At 37.7% G+C, this 24,589-nt stretch overlaps 1 protein-coding gene across 4 annotated transcripts in view; it reads right to left on the bottom strand.

Annotated features, from left to right (window-relative positions):
• Nucleotides 1–234: 234 nt before the first annotated feature.
• The window catches only part of CDKL5 (cyclin dependent kinase like 5), a 177,710-nt gene continuing 153,355 nt past the window's right edge, over nucleotides 235–24,589 (bottom strand). For 2 of the 4 annotated variants that reach the window (XM_063450183.1, XM_063450184.1), the window contains 5 exons: nucleotides 21,216–21,336; nucleotides 14,578–14,674; nucleotides 10,307–10,429; nucleotides 1,498–1,617; nucleotides 235–932 (listed from right to left, as the gene is read on the bottom strand). In XM_063450183.1, the coding sequence (XP_063306253.1) occupies nucleotides 540–932; nucleotides 1,498–1,617; nucleotides 10,307–10,429; nucleotides 14,578–14,674; nucleotides 21,216–21,336 (854 nt within the window). In that variant the 3' untranslated portion in view covers nucleotides 235–539. Of the gene's footprint in view, nucleotides 933–1,497; nucleotides 1,618–10,306; nucleotides 10,430–14,577; nucleotides 14,675–21,203; nucleotides 21,337–24,589 lie in introns of those variants that run through there. The other 2 variants (XM_063450185.1, XM_063450186.1) reach the window with 2 other exon arrangements.

The following is a 24,589-nucleotide window of genomic DNA, read 5'->3' as shown; positions in this document are numbered from 1 at the left end:
GCAGAAATATATATATATCCTTATATATATGTAATATAATACTCTTAATGCAATATATAAATGTTAAACTGTAAGTTTTCATAATCTATTTTTGCTGTTGTACAGTTCCACAAAGTTTTATAACAGCTCAAAAATAACATGACGATTTAACAATGATATGACTTTATGATAATCCATCATAAATAAATATTACAAAAAAAACAAATAAATCTGGAAGTTTCGTTTTCCTTAAAAAATCATTTTGTTGTGGTTTTGAAGCTAGTTATCAAATATCAAAACCTGTGGTGGGAACTCTTTATAATGTATTAACAACGCCTTCTTTTATTGCACATTCTAATGTCACAAAGAATACTGATAGCAGATAACCTAACAATCAACAGAAGTATTAGTGGGTGGGTTAATGCACAGTGTAGCCTCACACAAGCATATTGCACATATCAAAAAGAGCTATGGGTACTTTATTTTACATTCATTTCACCAAGTTACCATTTGTCCAACACTTACTTTCAGGTACACATTGCCTTGCATTCAGGTGTTAACTAAAGGGCTGTCTCTTTTAAGTCATTCAGATTTGGCAATCGTGTTCTTTTCGTCCGGTTAAAAGGGAGCCCATTCTGACCAGGTTTTGAAGATAGCTGATCGGGAAAAGGAGCTCCTTCATTGGTTCCTCTATTTACAGGGGAAACATGCCAAACAGGCTCTGCCTGTCCTGGAATATGTAGCCCCTGTCTGCTTTTTGGCTGAGTTTCCTGACGATGGACACCAACTCCACCACTGGAAGTCTGACCCATATTGTGAATTCTTGCATCTGCGAAGGAAGGTGTTTTAGGTGGCTGGCTTGGTAATGGTTGAAAACGAGGATCTGGTGGAGGTGGGTGACTTGAGGATGAAGATGGGTGTAGTAGTTTCCAAAGAGATTTTAAAGGTTGACTCTGAAAAAAAAAAAATATATATATATATATAAATAAAAAACAGCAACTCACAAATTTGCCACTCACTGGAATACTAAAAAGACACATTTGTCAAGGCACTTCATTGATACAAATATATTTTAAGTTTCTGCTTAAAGAGTTACTCCAACTACCATGATTAGAAGTGATCATGGTGGTAGGAGTCGGTATGTGCAGTGTTTCAGCTTGAATATTTGTAGCTGTGTGCTACGGGCTAGTTGCATCCCAAGCACACATGGCATTGGCATTTCAGAATTCTGTTACGGGCTGCCATTGTCAATTCTGTGCATTTTTGGGTCCGTAGTCAGTGCGCTATAAGGTAGTACCTTCACTTACTGATGTTCCTTCACTTACCATACAGAGTGTGCACATATATACAAGACTCCATCTACTCTCACAGGCAACTTCACAGCTTATTTTGACAGAGTGGAACTCTGCATTAGCAAATTATCTTATAATAATAACTAGGCAAACTAGGATGGTGCATTTAGCTTTCTCTATGTTTCATTATGTAGTGGGATACATATGCTACAATAAAAATACTCACATGGGAATGGAGTTCTCCCATCTTGTCTGGACGCCATTCTTTGTGTCGGCTGCTTTTGCTGCTGGAGGAGTGGATGCCTTTCTGTGCGGCCAGATGTTCTTGACTGTCTGCACTGGGCATCTGTGGCACACAAACAAATGGAGTGATTTGTAACAGAGTTCAAGCAAGAATGATAACCACATCTTAGTTAGAAGCAACCAGACACAATCTGATATTCATGAAACTGTGAGAGGCATCTTTCAAGAATGAATTACCCTCTATTTAATTAATGGAATCACATTGAAATATATTATGAGACTGTAAGCTGCAATATTATCGTTCCTGTAAGTCTTCTTGTAATTGTCCTATTTATAGTTAAATCTCCCCTCTCATAATATTGTAAAGCGCTACGGAATCTGTTGGCGCTATATAAATGGCAATAATAATAATAATAATATTATGAGACAAATCCTCTAAGTATGGTCAGTGAGAAAGCTTTTTCCTAGAAAGAGATACTTTACATTCAACCACAAATTACACTGAGTGTACAAAGAATCCTTCACATATGAGCTTGATTTGCCAGAGTTAGGTTTTTGTATTGGTGTTGCAGCAACATTTCTATTTATAAGAGGCCCAAGTTTGCTAAAATGCTAATTAGTAGAGCAAACAATTTATAAATATAAAAAGGACACTGCATTTTACAGGTTCAAAAAAAAAGCCCTTTTAAAGTGAGCAAATGCTACACTTATTGAGACCAGGCATAAGGTCTAACTAGATGAATGCCGACAGTAATCGTATTATCATTATTGTGAGGAGGCTGATAGGAAGGGGTGGTATGGGCTTGGGGAGCCCTGGCCACTTGGGGGCCCTTTTTAAGGGTTCAGGAGACTGGGCATTTACAAATATAGATAAACTAAATATTGATCAGTTACTTATATTTAGCAATAGGACATTTTAGTAGCAATCAGTTCAGAGTAGTTAATTTTAACTTTAGAATAACAAAAATCACAAGTTAAAGGGACACCCTAGACAACCTAAACACTTCATCTCATGGTGTCCAGAGCCCTAGAGTCTAAGTGAGATGAAGTGGTATGATGTCTAGTTTAGACTAAAGGTCCTTTTTAGCATGTCAAATAAAAGGAAGTTGGATTGTGCCAAGGGTTAGAGTGCGTGGGTTTGTTATTTTAGATGTTAACACTGAAGAGTGTTTTATGGTAATGCAATTGAGGGGACCTATGGAGACATAAAACACAAAAACTAAAAGTCAGATTGTTTATGGTTATCTTCAGAACCCAGAAATGGCATCATTTTTACATAACTGTATTTTTAGTTTGCATCATTTATTTTTTTTATGAGGTTTTTTTTTTCCCCACAGTAACTGAATTGCAAGAGTGTCAGCAATCCTAACAAAAGCAAAGAGGAAAAGGATAGATAAACTTACTACAGACCTACAGAGTAGCCGGACCTAACACTAAGCAAGAAATACCAGAGCCAATCTATCCTAACTCAGATCAGGAGCAAGCTAAAAAATAACTCTCAAAATCAATAGGCAAATACAGGGTCAGAGACAGAGAAAGACCTGGTGCACTGTAAACAAGTCAGAAATATTGGTCAATAACTAGCTGGGTCTGGTACACTGGAAACAGTATGACCTTCTGGTCAGTAACCATTCAGATCTGGTACATGAAGCAGAACAGCAAAACACAGAAGTCAGTGATATAGCCAGGCCAGGAACAGAAATCAGGAACAGTAGCAAACATGCTGATCGGCTATATGAAACCACCAGAATTTACATAGGCTCAGCTCCCTGCATTAGTTTTGCACCATTGACAATTGGCAAACACACATAATCCACGGATCAGCCACATACCAATCCATATCAATATATCGAAAGACAGACACACATGCATGCATACAAATCTACCTTTTATATAATAATAATAATAATGTGCTTCACAAAGTTTTATTGAAATCTGTCTGCGTTTACAATATGCCCTAGAATGTAGATATTCTCCAATTCTCTGAAACTCAATTAAAAGAGACACTATAAGGTCAGAAATACAAACGTGTATTCCTGACCATATAGTTGGAAAAACACAATTTATGTACCCTGTCCCCATTCACCCCCTTAAATAAGTTAAAAACTTACCTTTATTCAAGTGCTTTGTGCATTGAATCAATGCATCTTTATGGGGAAAGTTCAGCGTCGCAATGCAGAACGTTGAGACGCTGAATGTTAGTGCTGCACCCAGGAAGCACCTCTAGTGGCCGTCTGAGTGACTGCCACTGGAGATGTCCCTAAGGAGCAATGTAAACAAAAGGCAGTGTTTATGGCAAAATGTCTGCAGCGACTGACTATTGTGTCCCTTTAAAGAACTTTAAAGATCTGGTAAACTGAATCTAGAGGCCAGTGGATGTATAACTTTAGGGATGATTATTAAAGCTCAATTATGTGAATTATTTCATCACTGATCAAAAATATAAAACACATTTGTATTGTTAAACTATGCATAAATCTATAAGAACATGAGTATCTCAGTGAATGTATTTTATTATACTTTAATTTATATAAATATCCATAGTATCTTTAAATGCATTATTTATTTAATGGGACTAAAATTCCTTTTGTATTGGTTGCAATCTGAATTATATTTGCCAATATTATATGATTGGGATGATCGAAATAAACGAATAAACGAAATAACTAGCATCTCAATTGATTCTTTGAATGTTCCTGTTCTCAGGTTATCTACTTCTGAATTATCAAGAATAAGGTTTTTGAACAAAGTCTGCAAAGTCTATTGTTTCAGTAATTTGCACTGATTAAATATTGTTGGACAAGCATTACAAATAATAAGTAATATTTTTGGATAAATCTTTAAAATGAACTAATATTAAAGGAACACTATAGTCACCTAAATTACTTTAGCCAAATAAAGCAGTTTTAGTGTATAGATCATTCCCCTGCAATTTCACTGCTCAATTCACTGTCATTTATCAGTTAAATCACGTTGTTTCTGTTTATGCAGCCCTAGCCACACCTCCCCTGGCTATGATTGACAGAGCCTTCATGGAAAAAAAAAACTTGTTTCACTTTCAAACAGATGTAATTTACCTTATTTAATTGTATCTCAATCTCTAAATTGAACTTTAATCACATACAGGAGGCTCTTGCAGGGTCTAGCAAGCTATTAACATAGCAGGGGATAAGAAAATCTTAATTAAACAGAACTTGCAATAAAGAAAGCCTAAATAGGGCTCTCTTTACAGGAAGTGTTTATGGAAGGCTGTGCAAGTCACATGCAGGGAGGTGTGACTAGGGTTCATAAACAAAGGGATTTAACTCCTAAATGGCAGAGGATTGAGCAGTGAGGTTGCAGGGGCATGTTCTATACACCAAAACTGCTTCATTAAGCTCAAGTTGTTCAGGGGACTACAGTGTCCCTTTAAGAATAATATTTTAATTGTGTAATATTTTACAATGTGTTTATTATATCTTTTTTGTAATATTAATATTTTGAAAGGACATTTTAAAAAGTGTATTATAAAATGTCATTAATATTAATACATTATAAAATTGTATTAAAAATATTAAATAATTTGAAAAGATTATCTAACTATAATAAATTGAGGTCTTATAGTCCTTAGAAAAATAATATTTGCTCTCTATAAAAAAACAGTTTTAACCTACTGATTAATGCAGTTATTATGTTTGCTGTAGGCTATTTATAATCAGCTAGTATTTAAAGAGATATACTAAATTAATGAAACTTCATTCATTCTGATATCATACTGTGTGCTTACACAGTACGAAGTATAATCTAGTAGGTTTCTAGACTAGAAGAGCATCTAGTTGTAATGGATACTGAATATGCTATACTTGGTGAGAATAATGTATGCTAGGAATACCGTAAATGTAGAAGAAATTAAACATCACTACCCCAACTAATATTATAGAGAAGTAAATGTTGTATGTTAACAATGAACAGTGGTACCTCGGTTTACAAACGCCTCGGTTAACATAATTTTCGGTTTACAAATGAAAATCCATTGAAAATAATGCCTCGGTTTACGATTTTTTTTCGCAATACAAAGCAAGTTTCCCCAGGATGCATTGCGTCTGGGAGGCCTTTAGCGCTCCCCCCCCTGCATGCTGGAGTCTGTGGGTAGCACGTGGAGGTGTTGGAGCGTTTTTTTTCATCGCCTTTTGGAGCCATTCTGGAAATTATTTGCAGCGGTTTTGGGACTTTTTGTTGCATTTCTCAAGCTGTGGAAAGGTAGGGAGCTGAGCTCCGTCGTTTGCATGCCTTTTTCTGTGTGTTCTGCATTGTGGGTTGGTTTCCATGCCAGCTCATTTTTACTTTTTTCTGACCTCTGGAACGGATTAATTGGTTTTGAATGCATTCCTATGGGAAACCACGTTTCGGTTTACGAATTTTTCCGCAATAAGAAAAGTTCTGCATTAAATTCGTAAACCGGGGTACCACTGTATTTTTAATAAATCTTGAAATAGCATACAATGTGCAATGTTGTTCAAAGCTGCAGAAATTAAAAACCATAAAGGCTCTATTGCACCACCTGCTGGCAAGAAGAATAACTATAGCTCTAATTAATGTGTGATGTATGCACACGTAAGAAAGAGGTTCTGAATCTCAAATTTACTGGACCTCCTTTAATCTAGGGGACATCAGGTGTATATGACTTGGTCTCACTTAATTCAATAGTAAAATAAGAGTATTGCCATTACGGTTGTATTTTTAGACAAAATTAACCTTCATTGCTATAATGTCCTAAAAAGAAGTAATGAACAAATGCCACATTATCATGCACACACAGTTAATTCAGATTGCTGTGGACAATCCACAAATTAACAAACATACAAATTACCTTTATAGTGAGATTATACATGGCACATTAATAAATGTCAGAGGTTGCTTTATATTATAATTTGTGTATTTGAGGTTGTAAGCAAGTATCCCTATTTAGGAGGGACAGTCACTATTTTTGGCTCAAATCCAGTTATCCCTCTTTTCTATCCATAGTCCCTCTTTTCTGGGAGTTCCATTTTGTTGTTGTGGTCACACCCTCACTCACACCCCTAAAATTAAAATGCCCCTCCTTGTCCATTTGAAATGTTGGGAGGTATGCATATGCAAGCCTATTGGCAATATCCATGCAGTATTACAAGCATTCATAAACATTATTTATGTAATTATAAGATCACTCTCTGATTTAAATCTGGGACATGACTATACAATCAACAATCCATCTTAGTTAGGAGACATATTCAATATTCTAAAAAGATTTGAATCTTGCTCTGCAATATGCATGATCCAGAATATCACTTTACTTCAGTTATTATGAGCCAATAGTGCTGCTCAAGAAAGATGTGCAGCAGCTTACATGACTATATTACCTATCCCCCTTCTCCCCTCGGTTAACTTATAAAAATATATTCCACCTTCTAAAGCAGTCATAGACAACCTCAGGCATTTCAGCTGCTGTGGACTGATTCCCATGATGCTTTGCCAGGTGAGGGGCCACAGCATAGCCCAAAGCAGCTGAATTGCTAGTAGCTGAAATGTTACCATAGACATTGTTCACATTGCTGAAAATGAAAAAGCAAATTTGAATGGTTATCTAATCATGCAGTTTAACCCACAACCCCAATCCAAAGCTTTGGCATGCTGTTAGTTCTGCTGCTGAAAAGAAAAAGAGTTATTATAAATATGTCATGGGTAGGTCTTGTTGGACGTGTAAGTCCCTTTAAGTCAGAAGCCAGTTTTATAAAAGCCAAAACTTGCACTTGGCTGTGAATGACTCACACACTTTCTTTTGCACGGTCTGGAATCAAATGAATATGTGAGACTGTATTTTAGCCAAAATCCAAGTTGAACAAATTGCTAGAAGTACTGAGAACCATCAGTACTGATAAAATGTCACAATGAAATTGGCATCTACCATCCTTGGCACATGATGCTACATTGAAATGTAAGCTTCTTACATAAGAGTGTGTTGCATGTTCAATTAGAGTGTGCACTTAGTGGATTGTCAGGGGGAGGGGGCGTGATAGTTATTGAATACTACATTTTGGGAATCTAACAATAAATCTAACAATAAAACAAAACACAATAAAAAAAACAAAAACAAAAAAAAAAAAACAGAACTTTAAGGATAACCAGGTGTATAGGATCCACTCAATATTTACATGTTCTACCAGATATAGGGCAAATAAAAACTATTCAAAAGTGCAGATAAGGATCCATGTGGGGGCAGGGAGAATACATTGACTCTCATTTGTGGTATGCCTGGGCCTATGGCTGTTTATTTTTCCTGGTCTACAATGTGATATTGTCCAGTGCACTTTTTTTGCACAATGGATTTGTGATCCAGTACTATAAGTAATTGTATTTTTTTGTCTGGTTGTTTGGATGCTCAGTTGATTGTCTTTCTTTGTTTCTCTTTAGTCTGCTTTAATTTATTTGGATAGTGATTGTTGTACTTGACCAACTTCTGTGGCCTCACTGGATAATTTGTCTTTGAGTTAAATAGCCAGGATAACTCTAGGTGTAAAATGAACCAATCAAGAGGTTCACCCTGACATCGGAAGGTGAGCATTATTATTTATGCTTTCTGGCTTTCTGGTGGTATTAAAATGTTCTGTTATTTAAAAGCATACATTGGGGTTTGGGGTCTTTCCCAGGTTGCTTGTTTTTTATTTCAATATATATGAAATTTTTAAAGGGCAGATAATAATAAATAGATATATTTATTGTGACGTAGTCACTGTCTCTGGGGATGGAAGACAGACACTATGTGTGGGTCCCCAGATTCCTTTTGTGTCTTGGTCACCCTATAAAGGGTTAAATGTGAAAGGGTTTATAAAATACCCCTTCCTGTGTTATTGGAGATTCTCGGCTGATATGAGCAAATCTAATGGCTAGTCTAGGACTCACCTTTTGGGGTTTGCCTTGATGTGGCAGGTGGGCTTATATTCAAATGGCCATTGGAATGAAACTAAAGAGCCTCCATTTTGTTTAAATGTAAATAGGAATTTGAGCAAAAGTGCAGGTAACGTTCTCTTTGTTTTTACTATGTATTTTGAGCTGTTAGATACTAAGCCACTGCTGCTGTAAGCGCAGTGCTTTATTTTGTGTTTGTATGTGATTACTTAACAGGTCTCCATGCAGATACCAGCAGAGTGAGCAGGGGATGTTGGTAAACCTTATCATGGTGTCCTCAGACTCTTTAGATCCCACCTTAATTACCCTGATGACATTGGTGAAGCTCACTGTGATCACTTGACTCATCTGTCCTGCTAGCATAGTGCTCCAGGTGAATTTGGAGCCATGAATACTGACTGCACCTTGAATCTCTAGGCGCCTATAGTTTGATACTTCATAAAAATTATGATTTCAAGAGAAATACCGTAGGTACATTTATAAAATGACAAGGTTAATCCCTACCAGTTGTCAGTCAGACAGGTGCTCTTCCTGATAATTTTGTGCCCCAGCAGAAAGCAATGCATTTCTATCAGAAGCATTGCGGGCATAATGTGGCAATTGCTCAGCATGTGCATTGTCTCCCAGTGCTTCTCTATGAGAAGCATCAAATTGGCTGGGAATTTATCAGTACTACTGCCTAGTGAGAAGAGTGGAGCTGTAGTGAGGGACTATCTTGCAGTTGAATTAGAGGTAAATTAATCGTTTCATTTACAGATACTGGGAGTGATGAGACCAGGAGACCAACACTCCACTGTTCTAAATCAACATATTAATTCATAATGCTAGAGTGTTCCTTTAAACATACTTCACAAAGTAACACTTATATAATAAACATAAGACAGAAACAGAAAGAAACATTCTAACGTAACTATTTTTTAGCTTCATTATTTTGGTCTAAAACTAAAATAATTTGGTCACCCCCTCTGGTATTTTGTGGAAAAGTTTAGCAAATGATAAGGATTTCGTTTTGGCTACCATATTGGACAATATGTAAAATCCCCTTACTAATATTAGCACTGTTCATATTTGGATTTTGGTCTTCAAAATATTAACACACATAAAATTATTTTCCAAATGCAAGGCGAAAAGTGATTTTTATTCTGGGTAGTCAAGCATTTGTTGCTAAATTTTCTGTCACACTTTACAACCAATAACCCAATCAGTAACATTTGATTCCTTTTTAAATTGATCAAATTTAAAAAATGGTTGCTTACATCTGCAAAACATCTTTTACAGAATGCATCTTAGGTTTGTAAAGGTATAAAATAAAATAAAAATGTAATCAAGTTTTTTTTTTTTTTTTTTTATAAATGTGATGCACTGTAGTATGCCTCCAGTTACACCAAACACATTAGCGGACATTTAACAGTACCCTACATATTTAAAAACACCAAGTTACTGAGTGCTTTTACTGAAAATCTGACAATTTGCACAGTAATAAGGCAAAATTGCAAATGTCTTCTGGAACAGGAAAGTATCAAAATGTGACTGAAAGGTTTAAATGATCATGTGTATATGTTACCTCGGACAGGCAATCTGTGGCTCAAGTAGTGTCTGCGGGTTATAAAACATATTAACCTCATAAAATAGACTGAGGTTAATAGAAATGTGTATTCCGCAACAGCCAGAGTGCTTCACATTATATATCATTGTTTTTGACCACATTTTACAACATGTGGTTCTGAAATTTACAAAGGATTTATCAAACTGGCCCATGTACAAGAGACAGAAAGAAAACCCCTCAACCAAACTGAAAAATTCCATGCTGTTTCATGTGATGGAAAAGGTTTTAATGTTTTATTGCCAGCTTATTAAAAAAATGATACCATCGGCAGATTGACTACAGGAAGCTTTTTCAAAGAGGAGCTATGCTTTAAATGGTTCTTTGAACTAAATAGTGGAAAGAGGCTTTTCTTGATGCTTGGTTTCTCAGGGTCAGTAGAGTCTGTCTGCAATATAAGATACAAATAAACAGGTTGTAAATCAGCGTTTTTGGTTAATATTGGCGTGCACTGAGGAATGACTTTAAAAAACAAGAATTATTGCCTGATATATCCCACCATATTTGACACAACTAAAAAGAGCACACTATAAGGATTCACATTAATATTTAAAATAACAACGTGGTGTCTTGGTAAATATATGTGCCTGGCTATATGTGTATATATATATATATATAGGGGCAGAGATTCAAATTAGCAACCCAATTTAATCCCCAATGCTGTCCTGCATAGGCCTCAACCCCATTAGCCAAATCATCATGAAGAATATGATACAGGTTCAAGAGTGGAGCTACAATCAGGTACCTAATCTGCATGGACAACATCAAGCTGTATGCCAAGAGTGAACGGAACGTCGACTCACTGATCCACCTAACTAGCAAGTATCTCAGAATGTTGTTTGAACTAGAGAAGTGTGGGAAAGCAAGGAAGGACATTATCAGGACAGAAGGAGTTTAAAGGGACACTGTAGGCACTCAGACCACTTCACCTCATTGAGGTGGTCTGGGTGCTGTGTTCCATTTTGCACTTAGTGCAGCTCTAGGTCTGCCCTCTGTGGATGTTTAGCAGACAGCTACTAGAGGGCTTCCGGAATCCAAACTGACTTTTGGTCAGTTATCTGACGCTGGACATCCTCACGGACCTTCAGCATCAAATTTTCCTCATAGGAAAGCATTGCATAATGCTTTTTCTATGGGGAGGTTTAATGCGCGCGGCCATTGCCGTGCATGCGCATTAGGTCTCCCCCGTTGGCTGACGTCCGTGGGGAAGGAGTGTAGGCAGAGCCTGACCCAGCGCCAAGGGACATCGCCGCTGGATTCAGGTAAGTGGCTGAAGGGTTTTTAACCTCTTCAGCCCCACGGAGGGACACACACACATCTATCAACCCTACAGTGCCAGGAAAACGGCTTTGTTTTCCTGGCACTATAGGATCCCTTTAAGTTCCAGAAGGTCAAATAGGAGATGTAGAGAACAGCTACAAGTTCCTATGGGGTACCAAAAACACATGGCAAACATGAGGAAGAGGCAAGAAGGATAGCAAGTACCTCCATGGGGTCAGACAGGTCCTGAATCCCAGCTCAATGGCAAGAACAAGATTCAAGCAATTAACACATATGCCCTACCAGTCATCAGGTACCCAGCTGGAATAACAACCTGGTCACCATGGATAGTAAAACCTTGCAACTACTCACTACAAATGTAGGCTTACATACAAAATCTAGCACACAGAGACTGCACACCAGCTGGAAGGAAGGTGGTCGTGGTCTGGTGAGTGTCAAGGCAAAAGTCCTATATGAAACACAAAGCATCCACATCACAAAGATGGCTCCCAAAGATGAACTGCTAAGGGAATGCCTAAGACAACAACAGATAGAGGATGCAGAAATGGAGGAAACTGCATGACAAGAAAAACCTCTCTGTGGGGTTTACTACTGGCAGAAATCATACCAGTGGTGGAAAATGCAGTACTAAAAGACAGCACTGAGGCACTAATCCTAGCAGCTCAAGAACAGGCACTCACTATGGGTACTTTAGTGATTACTTAGAACTTGAAGACATAGCAGGTCTGCCTAAGGTTATATGTTGTATGCGCTGTCCTGTTATTTATATGTGTTGTTAATTTTTTAAGTTTAAAGACATCGAGGCTGTGGTGCTTAAGGGGGGCAGTTTGGGGATATGGTTAAGATGATCTTGATAAATGCCCAGGGTCTAAACTACCCAGGTAAAAGGGGTTTGCTGTACAATACCTTACTGAGAGAAAAAAGTGTAGGTGGGTTTTGTACAGGAGACACATTGGGTTAGGGGAATAGACAAATGTGGAATTTTTTTAAAAAATTATCTACGGTATATTCTGGTTCTAGGGGAAAAAAAATGCAGAGTAGCTATAATTTTTTCCAGAGAAGTGCCATTTCAGTGCCAATATAAAAATTAGATCAGCAAGAAGATTCATTATTCTAAAAGGGCAAATAAATGGAGTTGAATATGTATTTACCCAACAAGGCCCCTACCAGGTTATTTTCAAAAGTTTTAAATTTGGTGGATCTGGTTTGCAAAGGAATCCTGTTGATCGCGGGATATATTAACTGTGTGGCAGACCCTGTCTGAGATAAATTTCTAGGTGCCAAACAAACCATCTATAAGAATGTAGTAAAGCAAGCGGCAGCCTTGTCTAGAGTGTGTAAGAGACACAAACTCTATGACTGTTGGTATTTTTTTCACTCAGACGAAAGGAACAGGCACTCAGTGCCAGATCAAAAGAAGCAGGGGTCTACCACTCCAGACAAGTTAACCCTTTCTTTTACAAGGAGACCCACCAATACTGCACTGGCCTAAATCAACATATTAATTCATAATGCTGGAGTGTTCCCTTAAACACAGTTCACAAAGTAAGACTTATATAATAAACATAATACAGAAACAGATTAAGCATTCTGCACCAGACAAGACCCAAGGTGCAGACTGTGCAAAAAGATCTGAGACAATCCAGCACATAGGTACTATTAAGTTGCTGGAATTGTTTAGTGAAATATCTGCCCAGAATATGGACTGGACCTCCCTAAGTCCATATGGGAGATATCACAAAGGGTAGTTGAGAAATAGAGGGCTAAGATCCTTTAAGATCCAGACAGACAAGGAAGTACTGGCCAACATGCCTGACATTGTGGTGGTAGGCAAGGAACGGAAGACTGCAATAGTGGTGACTGTGGCAATACCCAGTGACTATAACATCAGGAAGAAGGAGCATGAGAAGGTGGACAAATACCAATGACTGAAAAAGAAGCTAGAAAGGATATGAAAAGTGAAGTCAGTAGTAGTCCCAGTTGTGATATGAGCACTCGGGGCTGTTACCCCCAAGCTGGGGGATTGGCTTCAACAGATTCCAGGTGGGACATCTGAGATTGTTGTCCAGAAGAGTGCAGTTCTAGGAACATTTAAGCTACTGCGCAGAACCCTCAGGCTCCCAGGCCTTTGGTACAGAACCCGAGAATGAGGAACACAAACAAAAAATATAAACTACCCATTTTGGGGTGAGAAAATATACTTTTTTTATTGCAGAAATGTACATTTTAATTTTATGAAAAGACATCTCAATATCTTAAAAGAATAGCATTCCCTACACTATTCAACCACTAAAAACAGACACCGGGCAGGACTGATCCCCAAATTAATTCACTTTACACCAAGTTGTGTCCCTGATATCTCAATGTCTACATGTAGATATCAGGGACACAACTTGGTGTAAAGTGAATTAATTTAATGGAAGCCAATTCAAACAAATATTTCACCTGTCCAATTTTGGTGAACAATGTGGCCTTCTTCAGAGAGGCCAGCTGTTTCTGAGATTCTGAAATCACCACATCTGACATTAATAATGATACTACGATCAAGTCACTTAAATCACCTATCTTTCACAGTCGTATAATGAATCAAATACCTAAACGTCTTGACCAGTTGTATGCTCCAACATTCAGTATGTAGTTCACTGAACTAACAACAGGTATCAACGGTGCATTTCACTGAATGCATGTGTTTGCAACACATTAACATTTTGCAAAACAGTTTTATGGTTGGGTACAAAACTATTAATGTGTAGGTATTACGGACACTTCCACAAATGGCCATTTTGTTGTGAACTATTAAGTCTTTATAAAAATAAATGTCTGTGTGGGTAGGATAGCAGGATATCTTTATACTCATTGGGAACATATTTAATACTTGGACACACAATGGTAACTTTGGTAATGGTAATCTTATCAATTTTATTAGATTGAACAGAGTGAGCGTTTTCTCTGCGATCTTTTTGGCACACTTGAAATTAATCCTACAGAGATTACGGCAAACTGTGTCTAAGCAAATCTGGAATAATGCAGATCTGCAAAAAAAAGTAAATGAAACAAAATAATGCTAGTGGATAAAATACAAAAAGAGTGACCAAAGAAAACTGTCCAAAGCTTCACTTGCTTGGGAATGCCACAATTTACATTAGAAAGTAAGACACAAATATTAAGAAGATTATACATTATTTTTATAGATTAATTTTAAACCAAACCATACATTCAAACAGGCTCCAAATGATGATAGAAAATCTAACTTACAGTTTGAGATTTCTTCTTTTTCTTTTTAATGACTCTGAAAAATCCTTGCTTTTCCTTGTCCTTGATTTGCTCAGGATGGCTTTTTTCTGCACTCTTCCTATAGTAATGAAGGGCAATAAATAGAGTACACCAAATATTCAGAACAATAAAATGTGTACGTAGAAAAAAAATAGCACAATAGATACTGTATAATTCTATTTTTGAAAAGCATGGATATTAAATGCCTTGTTGACAGGTGACTATATTATAGTATAGTATGGACGTCTTTTACCTGTCTCATTCTGCATTATGTCAGATTGTACATGAAGAATGCAGCTTGGCAGTTTTGTAGCTCTCATAAGTTGGCAGGAAGAAAATCAATCAACTCATTAGTCATTGCAATTCCTGTGAGATTCCAGTCATAATTAATTGAATTCCTTCTGCCAGCATTTAAATACTAAATCTTTTTTCGAATTGGAGATTTATTTGCCTACCTGGGCAGACTGCATTACTGTGATACCTCATTTCTGTTACTATAGCAACAACAACAACAACAACAAAAAAGGCAGTCCAACGCAAAAGAAGCATTTCCAGACCAAAAATGGGTAGGGTAAAAGGGAAAGTGGTAAAAAGAAATGGGTGGAGAAAAGGGACGAAGTACATGTAAGAACTGATAATACAAATAATTTTCACTTGTTCTACCAGATAATTAGCAAATAAATATTCAAAAGAGCAGCTAAGGATCTACATGGGGGAAGGCGTCTAAATTTGGGGTATGCCTGAGCTTATGGCTGTTTATTCTTTCAGGTCTATAACGTGAATGTCCTGTTCACTTTTGAACTGGACAGGGATTAAGCAAAGGCCCTAGCCAAATTCCTCATTTCACAGCTAGACAAACAGTCTGACCCTTTCAGTGAACTGAAAATTATAGGGCATAATATAAAAATAACAGTTTTTATGTCTACCTATCTTCACTAATATTAAAGTATGTGCTATCTGGGACTCTATGCTCTTTCTATCCACTCATTCAACTCACACACTTCAAGACTTCTCTAGGGATGTGCCGCTTCTTTGGAAGTATATTCCCTGCTCAACAAAACTCTCACCAAGAATGTAAGCTTGTGTGAGCAATATATAATTATATATATATTTAACATTTATCCCAGGCTCTTGCACTGCAACTGAAAAATATATAGTACCTGGTGCTCTGGTCACATAGTAGATAATATTGCACAAAAATACCGGCACTCCAGGATGATATAGATATAGATATATATATATTGCACAAAAATACCGGCACTCCAGGATGATATAGATATATATATATATATATATATATATATATTGCACAAAAATACCAGCACTACAGGATTTAGTAAGTAAATCTTCTTTATTCAAGTAGATCCAAGTGGTCGACTTTTCAGCCCCTAAACTGAGCTTTCATCAGGACATATCCATATATATGTCCAGATACGTCCTGATGAAAGCTCCGTTTAGGGGCTGAAACGTCGACCACTTGGATCTACTTGAATAAAGAAGATTTACTTACTAAATCCTGGAGTGCCGGTATTTTTGTGCAATATTATATATATATATATATATATATATATATATATATATATATATATATATATATATATATATATATATAAAAATTATATGATGGTGCACTCATAGGTCTCCTAAATAACACTTGTGTACAATGTGATATTTCAAAATAAAATCTGAGCTTCAATTAAGGCTTCGACCCGTTTTGGTCTTTCTCAAGATCCAAGAACAGGTCGAAACATCAATTGAAGCACAGATGTTATTTTGAAATATCACAATGAACACAAGTATTATTGAGTGCACTCTTCTTATTTTCTATATTTTCAACGGGGGTTGCAACAAGGCATAATCTACAAACAATTTTACTGGAAAGGAGAGTGCCAAGCTATCACTCACACACTCAAAGACACACACACTTCCATGCAAGATAACGCATAAAGAAAAATATTCTTAAAATAATCTAAACACAACATGCTTGCGTGGATTTTTGGGCACTTTATTATAAGTGATTTCAAAAATGTTCTCTATTTTTCTTTTCTTTAAATGCACTGGCATTGAAGAAATGATACCATGGTAAATTATGCATAGCATTAATTTAGCAGCCGGAGAAGGAATGCCGAAACTGCTAAGAGTCACAGTCAGTGACCTCATTTAAAGCTTTCTTTCCCAGTACAAGGAAATACTCCCATTATGTTAGCTTCATTTAATTATATTCAATAGTCAACTGCTATGCAAGGCTATAGCAAGGTTACAATATACAAAGCAATAAACCTCAAATAAAGAAAAACAACTCTCCTGTCCAACTAAATACACTGAAGGCAGATGTTGTATTTGGCATTCAGATTTAAAAGGATTCTCTAAGCACCATAACAACTACAGTAATTATTATAATGCCGGACAACCCACTAGGCATTATTGAACATCACATACAAAATATCATGCAGTGATATTTTGTATTTAATAAAGATTACTTTATATGCTGTGTGACAGTCCTGCAAAATGCATGGCAGATGGCAGTCTAATTCAAACATTGGAATAACAGTATGGTAATTAAAGCCTTGCATTCTGAACTGATATGCAGTGTAGGCTCACAAGCTGTTAAAGGGACACTCTATGCACCATAACCACTAAAGCACATTGTGGTGGTTGTAATGCCAGGAGTCTTCTGGAATGCCCCACGGTAAGCAATCAAAATGTCTACTAAAGGTCTAACACCTGCTTGGCTCTGTCAGCACCCACACTGCTTCCGGACTGAGCTGGAATGGTAAAACGGAAGTTTGTAAAGCTGCATTATTATGCCAACCGCACATCTGGTTTAAATTGTAATCAACGGACGTCTCTCAGCCAGTGAGTAATGACCCAACTTAGTATGCATTAGCAAGACTTATGACCTTCCACTTCATCAGCATTGCAGATATCTGACATAGACAGGTGAATATCAAACCATCCATAAGTGGTTTGACAGTTTACTGTGAGGCAACACTAATGGACTTCACTAAAGTGAGCTGTGGTGGCTATGGTGTTTTCAGTGCCCAGTCAACAACTTGTGAACTTGATGCAGTTTAATGATATGGCAACACTCAGGCATATTAAGCCTGACGGGAGTTATTTTTTGCTGCACTTGTAAGTACACCATGGCTACATGACTACCCAACATTGTCAGAGGAAACAGTAGAGTAAACCAATACAAATCTGTCAGTTCTAACCTGACACAGCAATGTGCAGGGAGTGCCTCACAGGCTGCAATTAACAATCGGCATTCCTCCAAACAGACAAATTTATAGGATCAAGAGTAAGATCCTCCCTTGTAGATTTGCAGTGACTACTAGATATGATAAGTGTTTATCACTGTGAAATTAATAGTCTTGGAACCTAGATTTCAACGCAATGAACTTCAAGCGTACTATATAATTACCATTTAATCCAGAACTAGCTGGACTCGTTGCAAATGTATATTTGAAACATTATTTCCATTTATCTTTTCTGACTTCCTTGGTATTTGTCATCATGGAGCCAACATGTAAAGCACAACTCTATTCTGTTTATTTATTTTTTACTTGAATAGAAATATCACTTTATTGTTTTCTTGTAGGAATGTTAATGCGTTATGAAATGTGTTCCTGGCAAGCAGGTATTTGGAGTACAAGATCAAAGGTTGATTCAAAATCAGATTCTGAAAATCAGAAAGTGTCCATTCTGGATTAGGAGCCTTTGTACCATAGTCAAAATTGTTCAAAAAATAAAAAAAATAAACATATATAGAAAATCGGGCCCACAGAGTATAACACTCCTAAAGCACTGTTATTGTACGTAAAGCCTTTCATCTTAGTGCCAACCTTTTCAACTAGCGGGAATCTGCAATGAAAGGAATGGTTCTGATGTCATGCAGACCAAGCATACCTTTTCAAGTTTATTTGATTCTACATTGCTCTGATTTTCCTTTTTCACATTTTCAAAATGACAGTGAGATGCTATATCTTTTTATATATCTATACTTGGCCTGCTAGGTTTGCAGGTGGCGCGTGGATGGAGACATACAATAATTTCAACATGCATAATTGCTGGCATTGAAGTTGGGGGGGGGGGGGGGGGGGGAAGCCAGGGCCAGCGTGGGGACATTTCAATTATGCAAACTGGTAGTTATGCTTGTGGATGTAAAAATGGGTATGCAATGAGGATTTTTCTAAATGTGAGACACTAAAGAAATCACCCTGAATGGCAAGGAACAGGTCCAAAAATGGCACGTTCTGCATGATTTAGTAGACTTTGCAAGTATGAATATGTAATACTATCATAGATAATACAAGAAACAGTCAGTAGTTATTGGATGGCTGAAGGAAAAAAAATTTGTTTGTATTTTACAGATCGTCTTGGGTCCTCTGGTGAACAGTAAAAAAAATACTGAAAAGTGTTTCAGACTGAGGCTACTATTTTCTACACTTATTGCTTTTGATATAAATTTATTTTTGAGTAACACATTTTATGTATGTATTTATTTTAATATACAGTAACAAACTATGGGTGTCTCCTTGGCACTTCACTCTTACATTAAAGCAACTCTGTCACCTTCTGGGGTCTTTGCATATTTTTAAAATTCCCCTGATGGTGAATTTGCTGCTTTTCATCTTCTTCCATATTCTCTTAAGGACTTGGCGCATCATCTGCCAGGAGCCAACATCAGTACTGTACTCTTACGCACATGCAAAAGTTCAATATTGATGTTTATGGAGGATCCCGCAGAAACCTCCACAGACAAAGCATTTTCCCCCTCAGATGTCACTATTGACGGCTGAGAGCTTGACAAAGCTTGACAGGGGTAACTCTGTGTTTTTGACAAGCATTGGAAAAACACATATGACAAATAAGTCCCTACTTTGTCTTATTGTATCTCTTGAGCTGTAATTTCAGTGAAACTCAAACACAGTCAATGTTAGTATACCATAAAGAATTTATCTTTATTAAATACTCTTTTTTGGGGGGGATGAGGGTAGACAGAGCAGCTTTAAATTAATATACAGTTACACACAATTTCTATCATATGAGTTATATAAACTTAAAATTACTCTGAATTTAGCCTAAACCAGGGATAGGCAACCTTCGGCTCCCCAGATGTTGTAGACTACATCTCCCATGATGCTTTGCCAGCATTATGGCTGTAAGAGCATTATGGGAGATGTAGTCTAAAACATCTGGAGTGCTGAAGGTTGCCTATCCCTGGCCTAAACCAAACTATCCCTGAGTTGTTTAGTTTCTAAACAGCATAGCCATTACATATTAAAGCACAATTTCAGCACAATATATTCAAGTTTTATGAAACATGTTGAAACCAGTATCTTGCCTTAAGGAGATAAAATACAAAGTAGCAAAATGGTGAATGTGCAAGGATATACATTTTTGGGTAATATTTTATTCTCCCCAAGTGAAATCAACCTAACTTTCCGAAAACTATAGTCTTCAAATATGCAGGTAAATACAGAAATATATAAACACATTTGGCTTGTGAAAACTGGCTTTGAAAATTCAAGCATACCAGGAAATAAGGATGCCTATGGCCCTGTCTTCTCAGACAATGTAGGTTGGTCAACATTTACCTAGCTCGCATTTTGAAAAACAAGAGTGAATGGTCTACTGTCATCTGCAGGCTTTTTATAAATATATATCACATTATTATTTATATAGCACCAACTAATTCCGCAGTGCTTTACAGTGGGTGGACGAACAAACATGTATTTGTAACCAGACAAGTTGGACACACTGGAACAAAGAGGTCGAGCTTACATGCTAGAGAGAGTGGGGTAATGTGACACAAAAGGTAAGGATAGTATTAGACTAATGACAGTTGCAAGAGAGGAATAAGGTGGGAGTTATTAACAGTTTAATTGATACGCTTTTATGAGGAAGTGGGTTTTTAATGATTTTTTGAAGAAGTGGAGACTGGGTGAGCATCTAACTGAGGAGGGAAGTGAGTTCCACAGGAACGGTGCAGCCCTCGAGAAGTCTTGAAGGCAAGCATCAAAGGTGGAAGTACAGACAGAAGATAGGAGTAAGTCTTCAGCAGAGCGTAAGAGCCTACATGGGACATACTTGTGTATTAGGGAGGATAGATAGGTGGGAGCAGCATTATGTAGAGATTTGAAAGCAAGAACCAGAATTTTAAATTGAGCCCTATATCTTACAGGAAGCCAATGTAGGGACTGACAGAAGGATGAGGTGTGGGCGGACAGGAAGATGAGCTTCGCCACCGCATTCATTATGGACTGTTCCGGCGCACGTAAGACCACTGAGAAGCGCATTACAGTAGTCAAGGCGAGAAAGGACAGTGAAATGGACCAGCACCTTAGTCGCATCTGGCGTTCGGTAAGGTCGGATGCGCACAAGGTTTTTGAGATTGAAGCGGCAGGATTTGGCGATAGACTGAACATGAGGTGTGAAGGAGAGGTCTGAATCAAAGAGAACACCTAGGTAGCGAACCTGCGTGGTGGAGCTGATGGTAGCACCGTTGACTTGGAGGGAGACAGACACAGGAGTAAAAAGACATAAAAAGATAAATATCTATTAAATAAATTTAAAGTCTGAAATTATGTTTGCACAAGATAAACTTAATAACTCACCAGTGATCAAAAGTAGTTTGTCTCTTGGAATGATTCGATCCACCACTGCTGTCTACTGGATGTGAAGGTCCACGGTTTGATGTGGTATTTTCATATGTTCCATCTGGACGTGGTGATGGAACTAAAAAGATCACATGGTTGTTAATATGTAGCATGCACAAGTAATAAAAAAAGCACTACATAAAGCAACAGTCTTGCAGTGTGCAAAAAGCAACGGCTTGCAAATATAATTCTCAACGTAACCTATTTACTCTGTAATGAGGTAAAGAAACAAGGCAAACAATCTGCATAGAATAGCATTAGTCACTTTTCTCATTAGTCACCAAATTCAAAACTAAATATACTAAAATGGAATAACAAAAAACATTGACTCTTGCTAAACAAGCATTATGAAGTGTATTTTAGTGACAGCTTGATTGCTGAAAAGTTCAGTGAGTGCCTGACTGCACGCGGCAAGACCCAGCCTCACACAATAAGCAATATCAAGCAGTGAGAAACCATCAAGCAGGCTAAGCAGCCACAATTAATGTATACTATCCTAATGCAGAAGGCTGTGAGCCTCAGGAGAGGCCAGGAACACCAGCCAGTAGAACCGATGTTGTATACAAAACTCTTTATCAGTGTGTGTGGAAGCGACTAAATATTCAAATTGGCAAATCTGCTTCTCTGAACTAAACCATCATGCAAGAGATGGTGCAGGGCTTATTCCCTGTGTTATATTTTCGATGCATTCAGCAATAAAGAGCATCACAAGCTTTTTGGTATGCTTTCATATATTAACTGATGTAAATATCCAGGCGAACCAAACCAGACAGTATCCATCAGACCACAAAACACTAAGAATATATGAATAACGTACATGTGTTTTATTTAGGACATCCACTAATAGCTTGAATATTAAGGTAGTTGAAAGCATATACATAATTGCAGAGCAGTCATTCATATGATTTGCCATTGCAACCAGTATCCAATATTTTGACTGGAGTTTTTACTCCAGCTGCCGATGGGCAATCTGGTAAGGGTGAAATAATTTTACCTGCCCAATACTGATGGATGCCCCAATGCTAATAAGTGTTTGTCTCTTTTAGCTCGCATGATAAATACAAAGACAGTGGCTATGTATATAACCCTGAAATACGCACAGACAGAACTTGCTTCATTACCTGCGGAATAAAATAGCAAACATGTTCCATGACTATTATTATATTCCCTATCAGACCAAGCATCAATGACGACATGAGATACTCACCTCACTTAAATAAGGGATTTCACAAAAGCACTATACGCAAATATCTCCCCGACTCAGTAACCCAACTTGTAACTAAACTGAGTTAGCCTTAGCACTCAAGAACTCCAAACTGGGAAAGAGTCTCAGCCCTGATAGCCTTCTATTATGGTACTAAAAATTTTAGTAGCATAATAGAGACCGATATGATCCATCCACACACCCTGGCCGCAGCAAACAAACATGACCCTAGCATATTGGAGACAGACATGATCCCTCCCCACACCCTGGCCACAAATATCTCCCAGATCCCCAAAAAAGGCAAGAGCATAGAGCAATCCGCAAATTACCGCCTAATATTCCCTCCTGATTTGTGATTTAAAGCTATTCACAAAGGTCCCATCTCAGTGGCTGCAGCCTTATCTTCCTGACTTGGTTCAGGGGGATCAGATGGGCTTCATACTGGAACAAGATGTGAGGATCAACACAAATCGTGCTCATCCACCACTCTCACCTGATCTCTGCTGACAACCGACACAGAAATTACCTTTGACAGGATAGACTGGAATAACCTTTTTTTGAATTTCTGGAACAGGTGGGATTGGGTCTACACTTGAATACCTGGATTAGAGTTATCTACTCTATGCCAACGGCATGGGTGTGCTTTAATAGGTAATTTACTGAGCCCTTCTGTATTTGCAATGGTGCCTGACAAAGATGCCCACTATCGCTGTTGATATTTGTCCTTGCCCCCGAACCTTTACTAAACAGACAGAAGCTGAACATTTTAGGCCTCCTGATGGGTAAGACAGAGCACAAAGTCACTGCGTACATTGATTATCTCTTGCGATGAACCCTGAGATCACACTCCCTAACATCTTGGATGAGTTTAATAGATACAGGGGTTACAGCTAACCTAAGAATAAACAATTCCAAATCCAGAATTCTCCATGTCTCCATCTCTACTGCCGTGCTGACTCAATCCACCAAAGTTTCCATTTCCTGTGGTCTGACCATTTGATAAAATACCTAGGAGTGTTTGACGAAGGACCTTCATCATCTTTACCACATGAATTTCCCACCATCCCTTGATAAATTTAGCTAAAATTTGAGGGAATGGTTGATGCCCCACATTTTATGGCTTGGCAAGGTTGGAGTCTTCAAAATTAATCTCTTACTTAGAAAGCTCTACTTGTTTCCAACCTAGTCAATTGTCCTACCAAATGCATGTTATGAATCTCTTTGTTCCCTCACCATCAAGTACATCTGGCAGAGAAGTAAGATGGGCATTGGCTACGGGAATATGGCTCTGCCCAAGACTGGGGGAGGATTAGATTTCCCTGACTTCAAACCTGTTATAAATAGTCAAGTGGTATATAAGCTAAGAAAATATTTTGAAGTCACAAAGGTGGCTAGGTCATTGCCCCCCCTGATTTGGATGGACTCACAGTATAATGTAAAGCTGGCAGCACTCCACCCACTAATTTAAGCCACCTTACAAGTATAGTGGGCCATCGCTCTCCAAAGAGAGCTATACTCCTATCCATCTCCACTATTTCCATTGGTGCACAACCTAACATCCCCCCCCCCCCCCCCAGTGCTTAAAGCCAAGACTTTTGAAAAAATCTTATAGGAAGCTCCCTGCCACACTCGATACAACTAGTTCCGGTATAGACAACTAGTTACATTTCTCAACTCTATCCCACATCACCCTTTACTGCTCCATGATTTAACATTGTTAATGTTAATTAACACTGTGCTATAGCCCTGACCCTTCAGATCATGGGATATTGACCCTTACCAAAATTGTTTAGAAGTTGGGAGGGCTCTCTTTCTCCCCTTTATATTCTACGTTTCTAGCAAATTTCAAGAGTCAGCTTATACAATGTTGTCACTTTGATACAAAACTCCAAACCTATTACATGCAATTAATGCAAGGTAGGACAAACACTATTGCAACGGAGCAGAGGGAGCCTTCATCCACATATGGTGAAAATGGTTGTTAATTTTACCTTTTTGGAGTAAAATCCATTTTATTCTCCAGAAATTTTCAAAGAATCCTCCACCTTTGGAGTCTGCTTGCTTGCTTGCTCCTATATCACACGAATACACAATCCGCAGTTTACAGAAAATCTCTGGCTATTTGGAT

This window comes from Pelobates fuscus, chromosome 1 (genome assembly GCF_036172605.1).
Source record: "Pelobates fuscus isolate aPelFus1 chromosome 1, aPelFus1.pri, whole genome shotgun sequence".
NCBI classification, from domain to species: domain Eukaryota; kingdom Metazoa; phylum Chordata; class Amphibia; order Anura; family Pelobatidae; genus Pelobates; species Pelobates fuscus.
Note: the sequence above shows the minus strand (reverse complement) of the source record. Positions and strands in the feature narration are given on the sequence as shown.